This window comes from Triticum urartu, chromosome 3A, assembly GCF_056163025.1.
Source record: "Triticum urartu cultivar PI428250 chromosome 3A, HENAU_Tu73, whole genome shotgun sequence".
Taxonomy (NCBI): Eukaryota; Viridiplantae; Streptophyta; class Magnoliopsida; order Poales; family Poaceae; genus Triticum; species Triticum urartu.
In genome coordinates this window covers 675,983,002-676,003,391 of record NC_141875.1, presented here as the reverse complement: position 1 = coordinate 676,003,391, position 20,390 = coordinate 675,983,002, and the positions used below count along the sequence as shown (strand labels likewise).

The following is a 20,390-nucleotide window of genomic DNA, read 5'->3' as shown; positions in this document are numbered from 1 at the left end:
GAAGAGGGGGGCGGTGCCGGCCCTGACCAAAGCGAGAGGCGCCGGCGACGACAAGGCAGAGGCGGGGCGGCGACGGTGTCGGGGTGGCGACGCGGGGCGGCGACGACGTAGGGGCGCGACGCGGGGCGGCGACGGCGTCGGGGCGGCGCGGGGAGGTGACCGCGACGGCGCGGGGTGGCGCGCGGCAACGGAGTCGGGGCGGCGCAGGGTGGCGACGGCGTCTGGGCGGTGCGGGACGACGTCGGAGGCAGGGCGACGGCGGCGACGGCGAGGCGTAGGGGGGCAGCCTGGCGGCGTCGGGCGGGGAAGACGAACTGAATGGAAATTTTCACAAGTGCTAGTTATATAGCAAAGGCATTGGTCACGGTTCGTAGCACAAACCGTGACCAATGCCCCCCTTTAGTCCCGGTTGGTTCTACCAACCGGGACCAAAGGCCGCCGCTGAAAAGAGGCCTTCGGTCTCGGTTGGTGGCACCAACCGGGACTAAAGGGGGGCATTGGTCATGGTTTGTGCCACGAACCGTGACCAATGCCCCCTTTAGTCCCGGTTGCTGGCACCAACCGGGACCAAAGGTTGTGTGCTAGAACTGGCGCAGTGCGGTGGGATGTTTAGTCCCACCTCGCTAGCCGAGAGGGGCTTGGAGTGGTTTATAAGCTTTGCCGAGCCGACCACTTCGAGCTCTTCTCTACTGCAGGCTTACGGGCCTAAATCCACTGTCTGTGCCTGTGGGCCTACTGGGTCTCCTGCGGGCCTGAATCCTGGCCCATGGTAGGGTTTCTAGTCGTGTTCACGCCATGGAGGCTCAGTAGGAGGCACTTTTTTTGTTTTTTTTGTTTTCTTTACTTATTGTTGCTATTTTTAATTTTTTTCCAGTTTTTTTGTTTTGTTTTCTGCATTATTGATTTTCTTTTGTTTTTTGCTTTATTTTTTAATTCTTTTTGCTTTTAGTTTTAGAAAAATTATAAACTTTATGTTAGTGCAATTAGTTTTCAAATTTGAAAACACTTTTTTTGTTTTTTTGTTTTCTTTACTTATTGTTGCTATTTTAATTTTTTTTCTAGTTTTTTTGTTTTGTTTTCTGCATTATTTATTTTCTTTTGTTTTTTGCTTTATTTTTTAATTCTTTTTGCTTTTAGTTTTAGAAAAAATATAAACTTTCTGTTATAGCCATTAGTTTTCTAATTTTAAAACACTTTTTTAGTTTTTTTTTGCTTTTAGTGCCTATTTTTTTCCAGTTTTTTTTTGTTTTCTGCATTATTTATTTTCTTTTGTTTTTTGCTTTATTTTTTAATTCTTTTTGCTTTTAGTTTTAGAAAAATTATGAACTTTCTGTTAGTGCCATTAGTTTTCAAATTTGAAAACACTTTTTTAGTTTTTTAGTTTTCTTTGTTGCTTTATTTATTTTATTTTGTTTCTACTTACAACAAAATACTTATTGTTGCTATTTTTTCCAGTTTTTTGTTTTATTTTCTGCATTATTTATTTTCTTTTGTTTTTTTGCTTTATTTTTTTATTCTTTTTGCTTTTAGTTTTAGAAAAATTATAAACTTTCGGTTAGTGCCATTAGTTTTCAAATTTGAAAACACTTTTTTAGTTTTTTTAGTTTTCTTTGTTGCTTTATTTATTTTATTTTGTTTCTATTTATAAAAAAATACTTATTGTTGCTATTTTTTTGTTTTCCAGATTTTTTGTTTTGTTCTCTACATTATTTATTTTCTTTTGTTTTTTGGTTTATTTTTTATTTATTTTTTGCTTTTAGGTCAACAAAATTATAAACTTTCTGTTAGTGCCATTAGTTTTAGAAAAATTATAAACTTTTTGTTAGTGCCATTAGTTTTCAAATTTGAATTGTTAAAATTTGAATTCTTTGAAATTTGTGTGAATCACAAGTTTGGGATTAACTTTACTAAAAAATGAACATAGATGCACCTATAGAGAAAATTCGACCTAAATTCATAGTTCTCAAATGAACTCTGAAAAAGTTGGCATAGCATACTCGTGTGTTACAAAGTTGGTATGGTATCATCATAATAGTTGCGGGAGAAAGTCTTCACTTTTTCTTCGCTTGTGTCATTTGCTTATTGCGCCGTAACCATGGATAATCTTCATCGTTTATCAGTATGCTTGGGTCAGCCTTGACATTGAAGGGAGGAATTTCATGAAACTTTTCATAATCTTTAGACATGTCTGTCTTGCCGTACACTCCCAGGATGTCCCTTTTTCCTGAAAGAACTATGTGGCGCTTTGGCTCATCGTATGATGTATTCGCTTCATTATCTTTTCTTTTTCTCGGTTTGGTAGACATGTCCTTCACATAGATAACCTGTGCCACATCATTGGCTAGGACGAACGGTTCGTCAGTGTACCCAAGATTTTTCAGATCCACTGTTGTCATTCCATACTGTGGGTCTACCTGTCACTACTAGGAAAAGGGCTATAGATGGAATTGACATTAATGGCACACTAGACATGTGGTGCGCCATTACTATATACTAATGGTGCACCATGTGTTGGTGCGCCATTAGTGTCCAAATATTAATGGCGCACCACATCCACGGTGCGCCATTAGTACAAAATTTTTTTAAATTTTTTTCAAAACTACTAATGGCGCACCGTGGGAGTGGTGTGCCATTACTAGTCGCCATTAGTAGTTTTGAAAAAAATTTAATTTTTTTACTAATGGCTAGTAATGGCGCACCATGCCAGAGTGCGCCATTAGTAACTTGGCCACCACTTTCACCGAATGCACCCCCCATGGACCGCCTTTTCAGTTTAAAAAAAATAAAAAAATAATGGAAATGTCAAAAAATAAAAGAAAATAATTTTCCCATGTGATATGTGGTCTACTTGTTGTGAAAATTTACAAATATGAATTTTGACTTTATTTGCGAAATCTCTTGAGAATTTGTAAAATGGGCATAACTTTTGCGTACGAACTCGGATGAAAAAGTTTTTTATATGAAAAATCATCTACTCGAAAAGTTACACCCCGTTAAACACTTTCAAAATCCTCAAAAACTTAACAGAAAAAAGATACGGGGCTTTTAAGATCCGGAGAGGCAAAAAAATTCAAAAAAAATTCAAACTTACTAATGGCGCACCTACCCATGGTGCGCCATTACTATCTTCCCGCCTTCAAAATTCAAATTAAGTCAAAAAAAGTTACTAATGGCGCACCTGCCCATTGTGCGCCATTAGTATCTTCCCGCCTTCAAAATTCGAAATAAATCAAAAAAATAAAAAAAAGTTAGTAATGGCGCACGTGCCCGCGGTGCGCCATTACTATGCCGTATATATGGCTGGGCGTGGTCCTCTCCTCCTTACGTCATTCTTTCACCCTTGCTGAGTAGCGAAGTGAGCATACTCAAGATCCAATTTATCAATCATTTGAGTTGGTGCGAACATAGGAATCCAGACTCCGCTTGATTCGATCTTCAGTTTTGACGACAGTTCTCTGTCCGTTCTGCTTACCGGATGTTGATAAAAATGAAGCAGCGACGGGGTACCTGTGGATCCACTATGCAATAGACCACTCAGGTAGTGTTGCCATAGGGGACACGCAGAGCCCGCACTGTCAGATGGGAGAGCGCCAACGGCCTTTGGACGATGGCAGGAACGGGGGACCTTGAAGGATCAGGAAGAGAAACATCTGAGCCACCGTCAGACTCATCACCGTCGGAGCCAGCGTTGTCAGGCGCCTGAATAGCATGGGATCAGTCCATCATCGTCCGTACCTTCACTTCACTTCAGTTCAGCTCAGCATACTAGGGAGACCACGGGGAATGTGAGAGTACTGACATATGACCCAATCGCGACAAAGCCTTGTGCTGCAACAACTGTGGCTAGGGATAAGAGTTCCTCGGCTACAACTTCCAATAACTAAGCTCGCGTAAAAGTATTAGTTAGCGGGTCTTGCTTGAATAGTGGATCTTGGTTGAGAAACTCATAGATAGAGATTGATCTATTTGCTCTCCGCTTAGTGGTTTCTTACTCGGTCTCCTCATCTGAATAGATGGTCGCACGCTTCAACTAGAATCCAAACCATAGTAGAACGGGGGCTCAAAAGGAAACTTAGCCCTTCAGCCTTATTTCAACTTGAACATGAATTTGCAGCACATTTTGGCGTTATTATATTAACATAAGCATTGAACACTGACGGCTAGCCCATACATGCAAACACAAGAAATCAAACCAAACAAAAACACTTAGCATAGGAGTAGATCGGAATCAAACTAAGACAAAGAACACCTGACATGAAAACAAATGTCTCCAGACACTTATTGAATTTAAACCAAGTCCAGTCAGTGTAGCCAGGGCATCATGAACGGATTCCTCAAGAGGAAGGTAGGGCCATATCTATCCAAGAAGAAAGACCTGGGAAACAATTATGCTACTTGACTAATGGATAAAGTATAGATCTCATGGCTGGCTACTATTCAACCCTGGCATTGGGGATCAGGAACGGGGTAAAGTACGGACTTTGGCTACCTCCACTCCATCTCCTCCTCTCCTCCACTCCATCTTTCCTTCTCTCCTCCACCATACTACCCTCCTCCTCTCTGGCGACCTCCTCCTCCTCCTCTCCGGCGACCTCCTCCTCCCTTCTCTCCTCCCCTCCCCTCCCCTCATGGTTTCTCCTCCCTCCTCTCCGGTGAGCTCCTCCTCCCTCCTCTCCTCCCATCCCCTCATGGTTTCTCCTTCCTCCTCTCCAATGCTCCGGTGAACTCCTCTCCGGCGACCTCCTCCTCCTCCTCTCCGGCGAACTCCTCCTCCTCCTCTCCGGCGATGTAGGTGAGCGCCTCTCCGGTGACCTCCTCCTCCTCCTCTCCGGCGAACTCCTCTCTGGCAAAAGAACACGGCAAAAGAACGTACAAGATCCAAAAACAGGAACAAAATTTGAAATAATATCGTGCCAAAAAACGAGCAAAAAATGGGCAAAAAAATCACGATCCAGATCCAAATTCAAAATTCAAAAATAGAAATGGCGCACGGTGGGGGTTAGACGATGCGCCACTACTATTTTCCCACCTTCAAAATTCAAAAATACTAATGGCGCACCAGTGGCCTATACTAATGGCACACCAGTGGCCTATACTAATGGCGCACCGTGGCCTATACTAATGGTGCACCAGTGGTGCGCCATTAGTAAAAAATACTAGTGGCGTGATACTAATGGCGCACCAGTGATGCGCCATTAGTAGGCAAAACTGGTGCGCCATTAGTAGCCCTTTTCCTAGTAGTGTGTACCCCGCCGCCTGACAGGTTGACCCATTTGCAGTTAAACAAAGGGACCTTAAAATCAGGTCCGTAGTCAAGTTCCCATATGTCCACTATGTAACCATAATATGTGTCATTTCTGCTCTCGGTTGCTGCATCAAAGCGGACATCGCTGTTTTGGTTGGTGCTCTTTTGATCTTGGGCGATCGTGTAAAATGTATTCCCATTTATCTCGTATCCTTTGTAAGTCAATACAGTCAAAGATGGTCCCCTGGACAACAAGTACAACTCATCACAAACAGTGTTGTCACCTCTGAGACGTGTTTCCAACCAACTGCTGAAAGTCCTGATGTGTTCACATGTAATCCAGTCGTCGAACTGCTCCGGGTGTTTGGAGCGCAGACTGTTCTTGTGTTCATCGACATACGTGGTCACCAAGGTAGAGTTCTGTAGAACTGTGTAGTGTGCTTGAGATCAAGAATATTCGTCCCTGCATATTATTGAGTCACTTCCAAGAGTGCCTTTTCCAGTCAGTCTCCCCTCATACCGCGATTTAGGGAGACCTATCTTCTTAAGGCCAGGAATGAAGTCAACACAAAACTCGATAACATCCTCTGTTCGATGGCCCATGGAGATGCTTCCTTCTGGCCTAGCGCGGTTATGAACATATTTCTTTAGGACTCCCATGAACCTCTCAAAGGGGAACATATTGTGTAGAAATACGGGCCCCAGGATGACAATCTCATCGACTAGATGAACTAGGACGTGCGTCATGATATTGAAGAAGGATGGTGGGAACACTAGCTCGAAACTGACAAGACATTGCGCCACATCACTCCTTAGCCTTGGTACGATTTCTGGATTTATCACCTTCTGAGAGATTGCATTGAGGAATGCACATAGCTTCACAATGGCTAATCGGACGTTTTCCGGTAGAAGCCCCCTCAATGCAACCGGAAGTAGTTGCGTCATAATCACGTGGCAGTCATGAGACTTTAGGTTATGAAACTTTTTCTCTGGCATATTTATTATTCCCTTTATATTCGACGAGAAGCCAGTCGTGACCTTCATACTGAGCAGGCATTCAAAGAAGATTTCTTTCTCTTCTTTCGTAAGAGCGTAGCTGGCAGGACCTTTATACTGCTTCGGAGGCATGCCGTCTTTTTCGTGCAAACGTTGCAGGTCCTCCCGTGCCTCAGGTGTATCTTTTGTCTTCCCAGACACGCCCAAGAAGCCTAGCAGGTTCACACAAAGGTTCTTCGTCACGTGCATCACGTCGATTGAAGAGCGGACCTCTAGGTCTTTCCAGTAGGGTAGGTCCCAAAATATAGATTTCTTCTTCCACATGGGTGCGTGTCCCTCAGCGTCATTCGGAACAGCTAGTCCGCCGAGACCCTTTCCAAAGATTACGTGTAAATCATTGACCATAGCAAGTACGTGATCACCGGTACGCATGGAGGGCTTCTTCCGGTGATCTGCCTCGCCTTTGAAATGCTTGCCTTTCTTTCGACATTAATGGTTGGTCGGAAGAAATCGACGATGGCCCAGGCACACATTCTTCCTGCATTTTTCCAGGTATATACTTTCAGTGTCATCTAAACAGTGCATGCATGCGTGGTATCTTTGTCTATCCTGAAAGGTTACTGAGAGCGGGCCAATCGTTGATGGTCATGAACAGCAACGCCTTTAGGTTAAATTCCTCCTGTCTGTGCTCATCCCACGTACGTGTTGGAAATATGCCCTAGAGGCAATAATAAATTGGTTATTATTATATTTCCTTGTTCATGATAATCGTTTATTATCCATGCTAGAATTGTATTGATAGGAAACTCGGATACATATGTGGATACATAGACAACACCATGTCCCTAGTAAGCCTCTAGTTGACTAGCTCGTTGATCAATAGATGGTTACAGTTTCCTGACCATGGACATTGGATGTCGTTGATAACGGGATCACATCATTATGAGAATGATGTGATGGATAAGACCCAATCCTAAGCCTAGCACAAAGATCGTGTAGTTCGTTTGCTAAAGCTTTTCTAATGTCAAGTATCATTTCCTTAGACCATGAGATTGTGCAACTCCCGGATACCGTAGGAGTGCTTTGGGTGTGCCAAACGTCACAACGTAACTGGGTGGCTATAAAGGTACACTACAGGTATCTCCGAAAGTGTCTGTTGGGTTGGCACGAATCGAGACTGGGATTTGTCACTCCGTGTAAACGGAGAGGTATCTCTGGGCCCACTCGGTAGGACATCATCATAATGTGCACAATGTGACCAAGGAGTTGATCACGGGATGATGTGTTACGGAATGAGTAAAGAGACTTGCCGGTAACGAGATTGAACAAGGTATCGGGATACCGACGATCGAATCTCGGGCAAGTATCGTACCGATGGACAAAGGGAATTGAATACGCGATTGATTGAATCCTCAACATCGTGGTTCATCTGATGAGATCATCGTGGAACATGTGGGATCCAACATGGGTATCCAGATCCCGCTGTTGGTTATTGACCGGAGAGTCATCTCGGTCATGTCTGCATGTCTCCCGAGCCCATAGGGTCTACACACTTAAGGTTCGATGACGCTAGGGTTATAGGGAATAGATGTACGTGGTTACCGAATGTTGTTCGGAGTCCCGGATGAGATCCCGGACGTCACGAGGAGTTCCGGAATGGTCCGGAGATAAAGATTTATATATGGGAAGTCATCATACGGTCACCGGAATAATTCGGGGGTTACCGGTATTGTACCGGGACCACCGGAGGGGTTCCAGGGGTCCACCGGAGGGGTTCCAGGGGTCCACCGGGAGGGTCCACCTGCCCCGGAGGGCCCTATGGGCTGTATGTGGAGAGGGACCAGCCCCTTAGTGGGCTGGGTGCCTCCCCCTAGGGCCCATGCGCCTAGGGTTTGGGGGAACCCTAAAGGGGGGGGCGCCCCCCTTGCCTTGGGGGGCAAGGCAAACCCCCTTGGCCGCCGCGCCCTCCTCAGATTGGATCTGAAGGGGCCGGCCCCCCTCTCCCTTGCCCCTATATATATGTGAGGGATGGGAGGGCAGCCGCACCCAAGTCTTGGTGCAGCCCTCCCCCTCTCCCAAGTCCTCCTCTTCTCCCGCGGTGCTTGGCGAAGCCCTACAGGATTGCCACGCTCCTCCACCACCACCACGCCATTCTGCTGCTGGATGGAGTCTTCCTCAACCTCTCCCTCTCTCCTTGCTGGATCAAGGCATGGGAGACGTGACCGGGCTGTACGTGTGTTGAACGCGGAGGTGCCGTCCATTTGGCACTAGGATCTCCGCTGATTTGGATCACGACGAGTACGACTCCTTCAACCCCGTTCTCTTGAATGCTTCCGCTTAGCGATCTACAAGGGTATGTAGATGCACTCTCCTTCCCCTCGTTGCTGGTTTCTCCATAGATAGATCTTGGTGACACATAGGAATTTTTTTGAATTTCTACTACGTTCCCCAACAGTGGCATCATGAGCCAGGTCTATGCGTAGTTACTATGCACGAGTAGAACACAAAGTAGTTGTGGGGGTCAATATTGTCAATTATCTTGCCGTTACTAGTCTTATCTTGATTCGGCGGCATCGTCGGATGAAGCGGCCCGGACCGACCTTACACGTACTCTTACGTGAGACTGGTTCCACCGACTGACATGCACTAGTTGCATAAGGTGGCTAGCGGGTGTCTGTCTCTCCCACTTTAGTCGGATCGGATTCGATGAATAGGGTCCTTATGAAGGGTAAATAGAAATTGGTAATTCACGTTGTGGTTTTGGCGTAGGTAAGAAACGTTCTTGCTAGAAACCCATAGCAGCCACGTAAAACATGCAAACAACAATTAGAGGACGTCTAACTTGTTTTTGCAGGGTATTCTATGTGATGTGATATGGCCAAAGGATGTGATGAATGATATATATGTGATGTATGAGATGATCATGTTCTTGTAATAGGAATCATGACTTGCATGTCGATGAGTATGACAACCGACAGGAGCCATAGGATTTGTCTTAATTTATTTATGACCTGCGTGTCAACATAAACGTCATGTAATTACTTTACTTTATTGCTAACCATTAGCTGTAGTAGTAGAAGTAATAGTTGGCGAGACAACTTCATGAAGACACGATGATGGAGATCATGATGATGGAGATCATGGTGTCATGCCGGTGACGATGATGATCATGGAGCCCCGAAGATGGAGATCAAAAGGAGCAATATGATATTGGCCATATCATGTCACTATTTGATTGCATGTGATGTTTATCATGTTTTACATCTTATTTGCTTAGAACGACGGTAGCTTAAATAAGATGATCTCTCTCTAAAATTTCAAGAAAGTGTTCCCCCTAACTGTGCACCGTTGCGAAGGTTCGTTGTTTCGAAGCACCACGTGATGATCGGGTGTGATAGATTCTAACGTTCGAATACAATGGGTGTAAGCCAGATTTACACAGCAAAAACACTTAGGTTGACTTGACGAGCCTAGCATGTACAGACATGGCCTCGGAACACGGAAGACCGAAAGGTCGAGCATGAGTCGTATAGAAGATACGATCAACATGAAGATGTTCACCGATGTTGACTAGTCCATCTCACGTGATGATCGGACACGGCCTATTTGACTCGGATCATGTAATCACTTAGATGACTAGAGGGATGTCTATCTGAGTGGGAGTTCATAAGATGAAATTAATTATCCTGAACATAGTCAAAAGGTCTTCGCAAATTATGTCGTAGCTCGCGCTTCAGTTCTACTGTTTAGATATGTTCCTAGAGAAAATTTAGTTGAAAGTTGATAGTAGCAATTATGCGGACTAGGTCCGTAAACTGAGGATTGTCCTCATTGCTTCATAGAAGGCTTATGTCCTTAATGCACCGCTCAGTGTGCTGAACCTCGAACGTTGTCTGTGGATGTTGCGAACATCTGACATACACATTTTGATAACTACGTGATAGTTCAGTTAAACGGTTTAGAGTTGAGGCACCGAAGACGTTTTTGAAACGTCGCGAAACATATGAGATGTTTTGAGGGCTGAAATTGGGATTTCAGGCTCGTGCCCACGTCAAGAGGTATAAGACCTCCGGCGATTTTCTTAGCCGGCAAACTAAGGGAGAAAAGCTCAATTGTTGAGCTTGTGCTCAGATTGTCTGAGTACAACAATCATTTGAATCGAGTGGGAGTTGATCTTCCAGATGAGATAGTGATGTTTCTCCGAGGTCATTACCACCAAGCTGCTAGAGCTTCATGATGAACTATGATATATCTGGGACATATATGATGATCCTTGAGATATTCGTGATGTTTGACACCACAAAAGTAGAAATCAAGAAGGAGCATCAATTGTTGATGGTTGGTGAACTAGTTCCAAGAAGGGCAGGGGCAAGAAGGGATACTTCATGAAACGGCAATTCAGCTGCTGCTCTAGTGAAGAAACCCAAGGTTGAACCCAAACCCGAGACTAAGTGCTTCTATAATAAGGGGAACAACCACTGGAGCAGAATTACCCTAGATACTTGGTAGATGAGAAGGCTGGCAAGGTCAATAGAAGTATATTGGATATACATTGTGTTAATGTGTACTTTACTAGTACTCCTAGTAGCACCATGGTATTAGATACCGGTTCGGTTGCTAAGTGTTAGTAAACTCGAAATAAAAGGCTGCGGAGTAAATGGAGACTAGCTAAAGGCGAGCTGGCGATACATGTTGGAAGTTTTTCCCAAGCTTGATGTGATCAAGCATCGCACGCTCCCTCTACCATAGAGATTGGTGTTTGTGTTGAGCATAGACATGATTGGATTATGTCTATCGCAATACGGTTATTCATTTAAGGAGAATAATGGTTACTCTGTTTATTTGAATAATACCTTCAATGGTCTTGCACCTAAAATTAATGGTTTATTGAATCTCGATCGTAGTGATACACATGTTCATGCCAAAAGATATAAGATAGTAATGATAGTACCACCTACTTGTGGCACTGCCACGTAAGTCATATCGGTATTAAAACGCATGAAGAAGCTCCATGTTGATGGATCTTTGGGCTCACTCGTTTTGAAAAGGTTGAGACATGCGAACCATGTCTATTGGTGTATATGCATGAAGAAACTCCATGCAAATAGACCGTTTGGACTCACTTGATTTTGAATCACTTGAGACATGCAAATCATACCACATGGGCAAGATGACTGAAAGCCTCGTTTTCAGTAAAATGGAACTAGAAAGCAACTTGTTGGAAGTAATACATTTTGATATGTGCAGTCCAATGAGTGCTGAGGCATGTAGTGGATAAAATTATGTTCTTACTTCACAGATGATTTGAGTAGATGTTGAGTACATTTACTTGATGAATCATGAGTCTGAATTATTGAAAGGTTCAAATAATTTCAGGGTGAAGTTGAAAGATCATCGTGACAAGAGGATAAAATATCTATGATATGATCATAGAGATGAATATCTGAATGAAGAGTTTGGCACAGAATTAAGACATTGTGGAAATTGTTTCACAACTAATACAGCCTGGAACACCATAGTGTGATGGTGTGTCCGAACATCATAACTGCACCCCATTGGATATGATGCATACCATGATGTCTCTTATCGAATTACCACGATAGTTTATGGGTTAGGCATTAGAGACAACCACATTCACTTTAAATAGGGCACCACGTAATTCCGATGAGATGACACCGTATGAACTATGGTTTAGAGAAACCTAAGCTGTCATTTCTTAAAAGTTTGGGGCTGCGACGCTTATGTGAAAAAGATTCAGGCTGATAAGCTCGAACCCAAAGCAGATAAATGCATCTTCATAGGACACCCAAAACAGTTGGGTATACCTCCTGTCTCAGATCCGAAAGCAATAAGGGATTGTTTCTAGAATCGGGTCCTTTCTCGAGGAAAAGTTTCTCTCGAAAGAATTGAGTGGGAGGATGGTGGAGACTTGATGAGGTTATTGAACCGTCTCTTCAACTAGTGTGTGGCAGGGCACAGGGAGTTGTTCCTGTGGCACCTACACCAATTGAAGTGGAAGCTTATGATAGTGATCATGAAACTTCAGATCAAGTCACTACCAGACCTCGTGGGATGACAAGGATGCGTACTACTTCAGAGTGGTACGTAATCCTGTCTTGGAAGTCATGTTGCTAGACAACAATGAACCTACGAGCTATGGAGAAGCGATGGTGGGCCTGGATTCCAAAATGGCTCGAGGCCATATAATCCGAGAGAGGATCCATATATGAAAACAAAGTGTAGACTTTGGAAGAACTACTTGATGGTCGTAAGGCTGTTAGGTACATATGGATTTTAAAAGGAAGACGGACAATGATGGTAAGTATCACCATTAAGAAAGCTCGACTTGTCGTTAAGATGTTTTCGGACAAGTTCAAGGAGTTGACTACGATGAGACTTTCTCACTCGTAGCGATGCTAAGAGTCTGTTGGAATTATATTAGCAATTACTGCATTATTTATGAAATTTTGCAGATAGGATGTCAAAAATTGTTTCCTCGACGATTTTCTTGAGGAAAGGTTGTATGTGATACAACCGGAAGGTTTTGTCAATCCTGAAAGATGCTAACAAGTATGCGAAGCTCCAACAATCCTTCTAAGGACTGGAGTAAGCATCTCGGAGTTGGAATGTATGCTTTGATGAGATGATCAAAGATTTTGGGTGTATACAAAGTTTATGAGAAACTGGTATTTCCAAAAAGGTGAGTGGGAGCACTATAGAATTTCTGATGAGTATATGTTGTTGACATATTGTTGATCAGAAATGACGTAGAATTTCTGGAGAGCATATAGGGTTATTTGGAAAGTGTTTTTCAATGGAAAGCCTAGATTAAGCTACTTGAACATTGAGCATCAAGATCTATAAGGATAGATCAAAACGCTTAATGGTACTTCCAAATGAGCACATACCTTGACATGATCTTGAAGGTGTTCAAGATGGATCGGTCAAAGAAGGAGTTCTTGCCTGAGTTGTAAGGTATGAAGTTAAGACTTAAAGCTCGACCACGGCAGAAGAAAGAGGAAGGACGAAGGTCGTCCCCTATGCTTTTATCATAGGCTCTATACGGTATGCCATACTGAGTACCGCACCTGATGTGTGCCTTGCCACATGTCTGGCAAGAGGGTACAAAGGTGATCTAGGAGTAGATCACCAGATAGCGGTCAAAATTATCCTTAGAGGAATAAGGAAATGTTTCTCGGTTATGGAGGTGATAAAGAGTTCGACGTAAAGAGTTACGTTGATGCAAGCTTAACACCTATCCGGATAGCTCTGAGTAGAGATACCGGATACGTATAATGGAGCAACAATTTAGAATAGCTCCAAGTAGAACAATTATTTGAAATGGCTCCAAATGTAGCGTAGTAGTTGCATCTACAAGATGACATAGAAATTTGCGAAGTACATACGGATATGAATGTTGCAGACCCGTTGACTGAAACCTCTCTCACAAGCATAACATGATCAAACCCAGAACTCTTTGGGTGTTAGTCACATGGGGATGTGACCTTGAGTGTTAATCACATATCGATGTGAACTGGATTATTGACTCTAGTGCAAGTGGGAGACTGTTGGAAATATGCCCTAGAGGCAATAATAAATTGTTTATTATTATATTTCCTTGTTCATGATAATCGTTTATTATCCATGCTAGAATTGTATTGATAGGAAACTCAGATACATGTGTGGATACATGGACAACACCATGTCCCTAGTAAGCCTCTAGTTGACTAGCTCGTTGATCAATAGATGGTTATGGTTTCCTGACCATGGACATTGGATGTCGTTGATAACGGGATCACATCATTAGGAGAATGATGTGATGGACAAGAACCAATCCTAAGCCTAGCACAAAGATCGTGTAGTTCTTTTGCTAAAGCTTTTCTAATGTCAAGTATCATTTCCTTAGACCATGAGATTGTGCAATTCCCGGATACCGTAGGAGTGCTTTGGGTGTGCCAAACGTCACAACGTAACTCGGTGGCTATAAAGGTACACTACAGGTATCTCCGAAAGTGTCTGTTGGGTTGGCACGAATCGAGACTGGGATTTGTCACTCCTTGTAAACGGAGAGGTATCTCTGGGCCCACTCGGTAGGACATCATCATAATGCGCACAATGTGACCAAGGAGTTGATCACGGGATGATGTGTTACGGAACGAGTAAAGAGACTTTCCGGTAACGAGATTGAACAAGATATCGGGATACCGACGATCGAATCTCAGGCAAGTATCGTACCGATGGACAAAGGGAATTTAATACAGGATTGATTGAATCCTCGACATCGTGGTTCATCCGATGAGATCATCGTGGAACATGTGGGAGCCAACATGGGTATCCAGATCCCGCTGTTGGTTATTGATCGGAGAGTCATCTCGGTCATGTCTGCATGTCTCCCGAGCCCGTAGGGTCTACACACTTAAGGTTCGATGACGCTAGGGTTATAGAGAATAGATGTACGTGGTTACTGAATGTTGTTCGGAGTCCCGGATGAGATCCCGGACGTCACGAGAAGTTCCGGAATGGTCCGGAGGTAAAGATTTATATATGGGAAGTCATCATACGGTCACCGGAATAATTCAGGGGTTACCGGTATTGTACCGGGACCACCGAGGGGTTCCAGGGGTCCACCGGGAGGGTCCACCTGCCCCGGAGAGCCCTATGGGCTGTATGTGGAGACGGCCCAGCCCCTTAGTGGGCTGGGCGCCTCCCCCCTAGGGCCCATGCGCCTAGGGTTTGGGGGAACCCTAAAGGGGGGGGGCGCCCCCCTTACCTTGGGGGGCAAGGCAAACCCCCTTGGCCGCCGCCCCCTCCTCAGATTGGATCTAAAGGGGCCGGCCCCCCTCTCCCTTACCCCTATATATATGTGAGGGGTGGGAGGGCAGTCGCACCCAAGTCTTGGTGCAGCACTCCCCCTCTCCCAAGTCCTCCTCTTCTCCCGCGGTGCTTGGCGAAGCCCTGCAGGATTGCCACGCTCCTCCACCACCACCACGCCGTTCTGCTGCTGGATGGAGTCTTCCTCAACCTATCCCTCTGTCCTTGCTGGATCAAGGCATGGGAGACGTCACCGGGCTGTACGTGTGTTGAACGCGGAGGTGCCGTCCGTTCGGCACTAGGATCTCCGGTGATTTGGATCACGACGAGTACGACTCCTTCAACCCCGTTCTCTTGAACGCTTCCGCTTAGCGATCTACAAGGGTATGTAGATGCACTCTCCTTCCCCTCGTTGCTGGTTTCTCCGTAGATAGATCTTGGTGACACATAGGAAATTTTTTGAATTTCTGCTACGTTCCCCAACAGTACGTACACCGTTTCCATTCCACAGCTGTAAAAGTTCTTCAACTAATGGCCTTAGGTACACATCAATGTCGTTACCGGGTTGCTTAGGGCCTTGGATGAGAACTGGCATCATAATGAACTTCCGCTTCATGCACATCCAAGGAGGAAGGTTATACATACATAGAGTCACGGGCCAGGTGCTGTGATTGCTGCTCTGCTCCCCGAAAGGATTAATGCCATCCGCGCTTAAAGCAAACCATACATTCGTTGGGTCCTTTGCAAACTCATCCCAGTACTTTCTCTCGATTTTTCTCTACTGCAACCCGTCAGCGGGTGCTCTCAACTTCCCATCTTTCTTTCGGTTCTCACTGTGCCATCGCATCAACTTGGCATGCTCTTCGTTTCTGGACAGACGTTTCAACCGTGGTATTATAGGAGCATACCACATCACCTTCGCAGGAACTCTCTTCCTGGGGGGCTCGCCGTCAACATCACCAGGGTCATCTCGTCTGATCTTATACCGCAATGCACCGCATACCGGGCATGCGTTCAGATCCTTGTATGCACCGCGGTAGAGGATGCAGTCATTAGGGCATGCATGTATCTTCTCCACCTCCAATCCTAGAGGGCATACCTTCTTTGCTGCGTATGTACTGTCGGGCAATTCGTTATCCTTTGGAAGCTTCTTCTTCAATATTTTCAGTAGCTTCTCAAATCCTTTGTCAGCCACAACATTCTCTGCCTTCCACTGCAGCAATTCCAGTACGGTACCGAGCTTTGTGTTGCCATCTTCGCAATTGGGGTACAACCCTTTTTTGTGATCCTCTAACATGCAATCGAATTTCAGCTTCTCCTTTTGACGTTCGCATTGCGTCCTTGTATCGACAATGACCCAGCGGAGATCATCATCATCGGGCACATCGTCTGGTTCCTCTTGATCTTCAGCAGCTTCACCCGTTGCAGCATCATTGGGCACATCGTCTGGTTCCTCTTGATCTTCACCAGCCCCCCCGTTGCAGCATCACCGTATTCAGGGGGCACATAGTTGTCATCGTACTCTTCTTCTTCACCGTCTTCCATCATAACCCCTATTTCTCCGTGCCTCGTCCAAACATTATAGTGTGGCATGAAACCCTTGTAAAGCAGGTGGGAGTGAAGGATTTTCCGGTTAGAGTAAGACCTCGTATTCCCATATTCAGTGCATGGACAACACATAAAACCATTCTGCTTGTTTACCTCAGCCGCATCGAGAAACTCATGCACGCCCTTAATGTACTCGCAGGTGTGTCTGTCACCGTACATCCATTGCCGGTTCATCTACGTGCATTATATATAATTAAGTGTCCAAATTAATAGAAGTTCATCATCACATTAAAACCAAAGTGCATACATAGTTCTCATCTAACAACATATAGCTCTCCAGAGCATCTAATTAATTAAACCATACATTGAAACTATGTAAAACATTTCAATGCGAAAACAAATGCGATCATAATCGCAACCAAGGTAACAATTGATCCAACGGCATAATGATACCAAGCCTCGGTATGAATGGCATATTTTCTAATCTTTCTAATCTTCAAGCACATTGCATCCATCTTGATCTTGTGATCATCGACGACATCCGCAACATGCAACTCCAATATTATCTTCTCCTCAATTTTTTTTATTTTTTCCTTCAACAAATTGTTTTCTTCTTCAACTAAATTTAACCTCTCGACAATAGGGTCGGTTGGCATTTCCGATTCACATACATCCTACATAAATAAAATCTATGTCACGTTGGTCGGCATAATTTTCATAAACAATAAATGAACCAATAGTTATAAAGATAATATATATACCATATCCGAATCATAGACAGGACGAGGGCCGACGGGGGCGGATACCAAAACCATCGCACTATATAAGATGCAATAATAAAAGTAAGAAAACAATACAAGTATCTATGTGAACATACAAGTAAGAATATTTTTTCCTTTCAGAAAGAAGATAAGAACAAGAGGCTCACCACGGTGGTGCCGGCGATGAGCTCGGCGCGGGTGATCGACGGCGGTGAAGACGGGGACGGGGCGTGACGGACCGCTAAACCTAGACAAATATTATGGAAAATGAAGCTTGGAGGTCGAGCTTGGAGAGGAGAAAGCTTAAGTAGTGTGGCTCGGGCATTCCATCGAACATCTTGTGTGCATAGGAGGTGAGGTAGAGCACCACCAAGCCCTCTCCCCCTCGGCCAGAAAAAAACAGAGCAGTGTGCTCTGCTCTTACGCGAGGGGGTATATATAGGCACCTCATTGGTCCCGGTTGGTGGCATGAACCGGGACTAAAGGGAAGCCTTTGGTCCCGGTTCAAGCCACCAACCGGGCCAATGGTGGTGGGCCAGGAGCGAGGCCCATTGGTCCCGGTTCGTCCCACCAACCGGGACCAAAAGGTCCAGATGAACCAGGACCAATGGCCCACGTGGCCCGGCCGGCCCCCTGGGCTCACGAACCGGGTCCAATGCCCCCATTGGTCCCGGTTCTGGACTGAACCGGGACTAATGGGCTGACCCGGCCTGGACCAAAGCCTTGTTTTCTACTAGTGATAGTACAGAGTTCACTTATTTTACGACAATACTACACACGGGCTCTCGCGGCAGACTTTCACGGACCCCGCTGTGTGTGCTTCTCTAATTGGCCCCCCTGATTTTCACTTGTGGGCCCACCTCACTTAATCAAATTTCAACCAATCAATCTTAACCATCCCATAAACCCCTTGTGTCTAGCATGTCTGTTTATTTTGGGACGGAGAGAGTACTATAAAGTCTCTAGGCCCGGATTCCCTAAAAAAAGCCTCCTGACCTGGAAACTTCCCATTTGAGGTTTTGCTGACGGCAACATGGTACAAGATCATATTTGTGCATAGAATAACAGGTTGATGCTGCAAATTGTATGAAGTATAATCCATTTTCGTAATTGAAACTATTCCGTGACCGACACTCAGTGCACAATTTGCAGACGACGCTTGATCCGGCGGCCGTGCAACACTTACTAATACCGATGCATGGTTCGATGCATAGTGTCGTTTAAAGATCGGTCAACCAGTGTCGTCCCTGTAGCGAGGCTCTTTCGTAATTGAACGTTTATAGTTCGAAACTCTATAAGTTCTGTATTAGTTTGCCATCTCACTTTGATCAAACATTTTAATTAGCAATGAGCCGTAGCAGAAGGATAGCTGTGGACCGGAGCTACTCAAGCACACTAGATGAAAAAATGTGACTGAAACATATATTGTTATAAGGCAACTTACAAGGGTGTAATTTTTAATTAAAATGAAGCCAATAGAAAACATATCACAGGGTTCCGGTAAACACCCATACACAGGATTTTATCACATGGTTCAGGTCCATACACAGGATTTTATCTCATCACTGATCTGAAAATTTTACGCTTCCATCCGGCGCTGGACTGCTGCTTGACGAGGTCTTCGTCCGGCCCTAACCAATACATGATCATCTTGTATCAACTCAAGTCTCTAGGCCTGGAAACCTCCCCTTTGGGGTTTGGGCAACGGCGACGAGGTAGATCATCATGTCGCGGCGGCACATCGGGCACGTGGATCACCGGTGGAACCACGGCAGGAGGCACCGGACGTGGAAGGCGTGCGAGCACGGCAGCATCAGGGCGTCGGGCCCGTCGACCTCACGCGCCGACATATCCTCCATGCACACGCAGCACTGCGAGGCACCCGCCGCGTCGGCCCCTCGGCCCGCCGTGAACCGGCAGTGCGCCGCCGTGACCTGCTTGCACGCGAGCAGCAGCGCCCTGGGCTCGCTGTACACGGCGCTCGCCAGGACGTCCACGCACACGTCAACTTCGCTATAGAGCAGGTCGGGCAACCAGCTACGCGCATGGATCATGGTGGCCACATCGTGGGGCAGGAAGTGGTCTTTGTCCCATTTGCCGGCGGCGAGGTCGAGGTCGCCGACGACCGGCGTCTGCGCGAGCATCTGGTGGATGATGTCGCGGCACGAGGAGCGGCTTTGGAAGAAGGCGTCGGGGTCGTAGAGGTAGAACAGCTTGTCGTAGCGCCGGGGCGGGTCCTCGTGCACCAGCCTCGTCCGGTGGCCTCCCACCTCGCTCAGGCAGTAGCTGACGATCACGTCGCCGTGGAGGCGCACGGAGCAGGGCTGGCCCGTGGCGCTCGACAGCTCGAGTGCGATCGACCGTCCGGTGCTGAGCCGGCACTCGGTAGCCGCCGCGGCCAGCGGCGGCATGCTCCGCAGCGGTGGATGCATCGGTTGGTCGTTCGGTGCCTGAGTCAACAGCCGGTCTGTCCGTGCGTGTGGATGCATATGTAGACGATGAGGGGTGCGCGCGCAGTGCCCGAGCAGGGTTCGGATTGCCTACAGAGGACGTATGTACGGGGCCGGTGTGCAACGGGTCCTACTCGGGCTTTGCTACGTCTACGTGAATATTCTCAGAGTTAATTTCAATTTTTGCCTCTAAAATATATTCAAATGATAAGTGCCACACGTGTGGCACAAATCACTCCAATACTGACGCGTCCGTAACCGTTGAACGGATCTTGGCGATCCCCGTTGCCACGTCATCACCAGGGCTTGTTCAAGACAACGGCCGATTCATGCGAACGTTTTTCTAGTCGCTTTTACCCCGCTCGCCTTACTCCCCCAATTAATCCCTTCCCCGCCGCAGCCCCTTACTCTCTTATCTACATTGCCATTGGGAGGCCATGCGCCAGCGACAAGCAGCACATGTGCGGTGGCGAGGCGTCTTTGCACCGTTCCCGTGGCTAGCGGCGGCGGAGCCCAGGCGAGCCGCCGCGAAGAGGTGCTCCACCAGGGCAAATCGGAGATGTCGCACGATGGAGATGC

At 45.9% G+C, this 20,390-nt stretch overlaps 1 protein-coding gene across 1 annotated transcript; it reads right to left on the bottom strand.

The window, feature by feature from the left end:
• Window positions 1-19,115: 19,115 nt before the first annotated feature.
• LOC147981437 (uncharacterized) lies at window positions 19,116-19,793 on the bottom strand. The gene has a single exon (XM_087515969.1). It carries the CDS (start codon window positions 19,791-19,793, stop codon window positions 19,116-19,118), a length of 678 nt encoding a protein of 225 aa, XP_087372095.1.
• Between the last annotated feature and the right edge of the window lie 597 nt (window positions 19,794-20,390).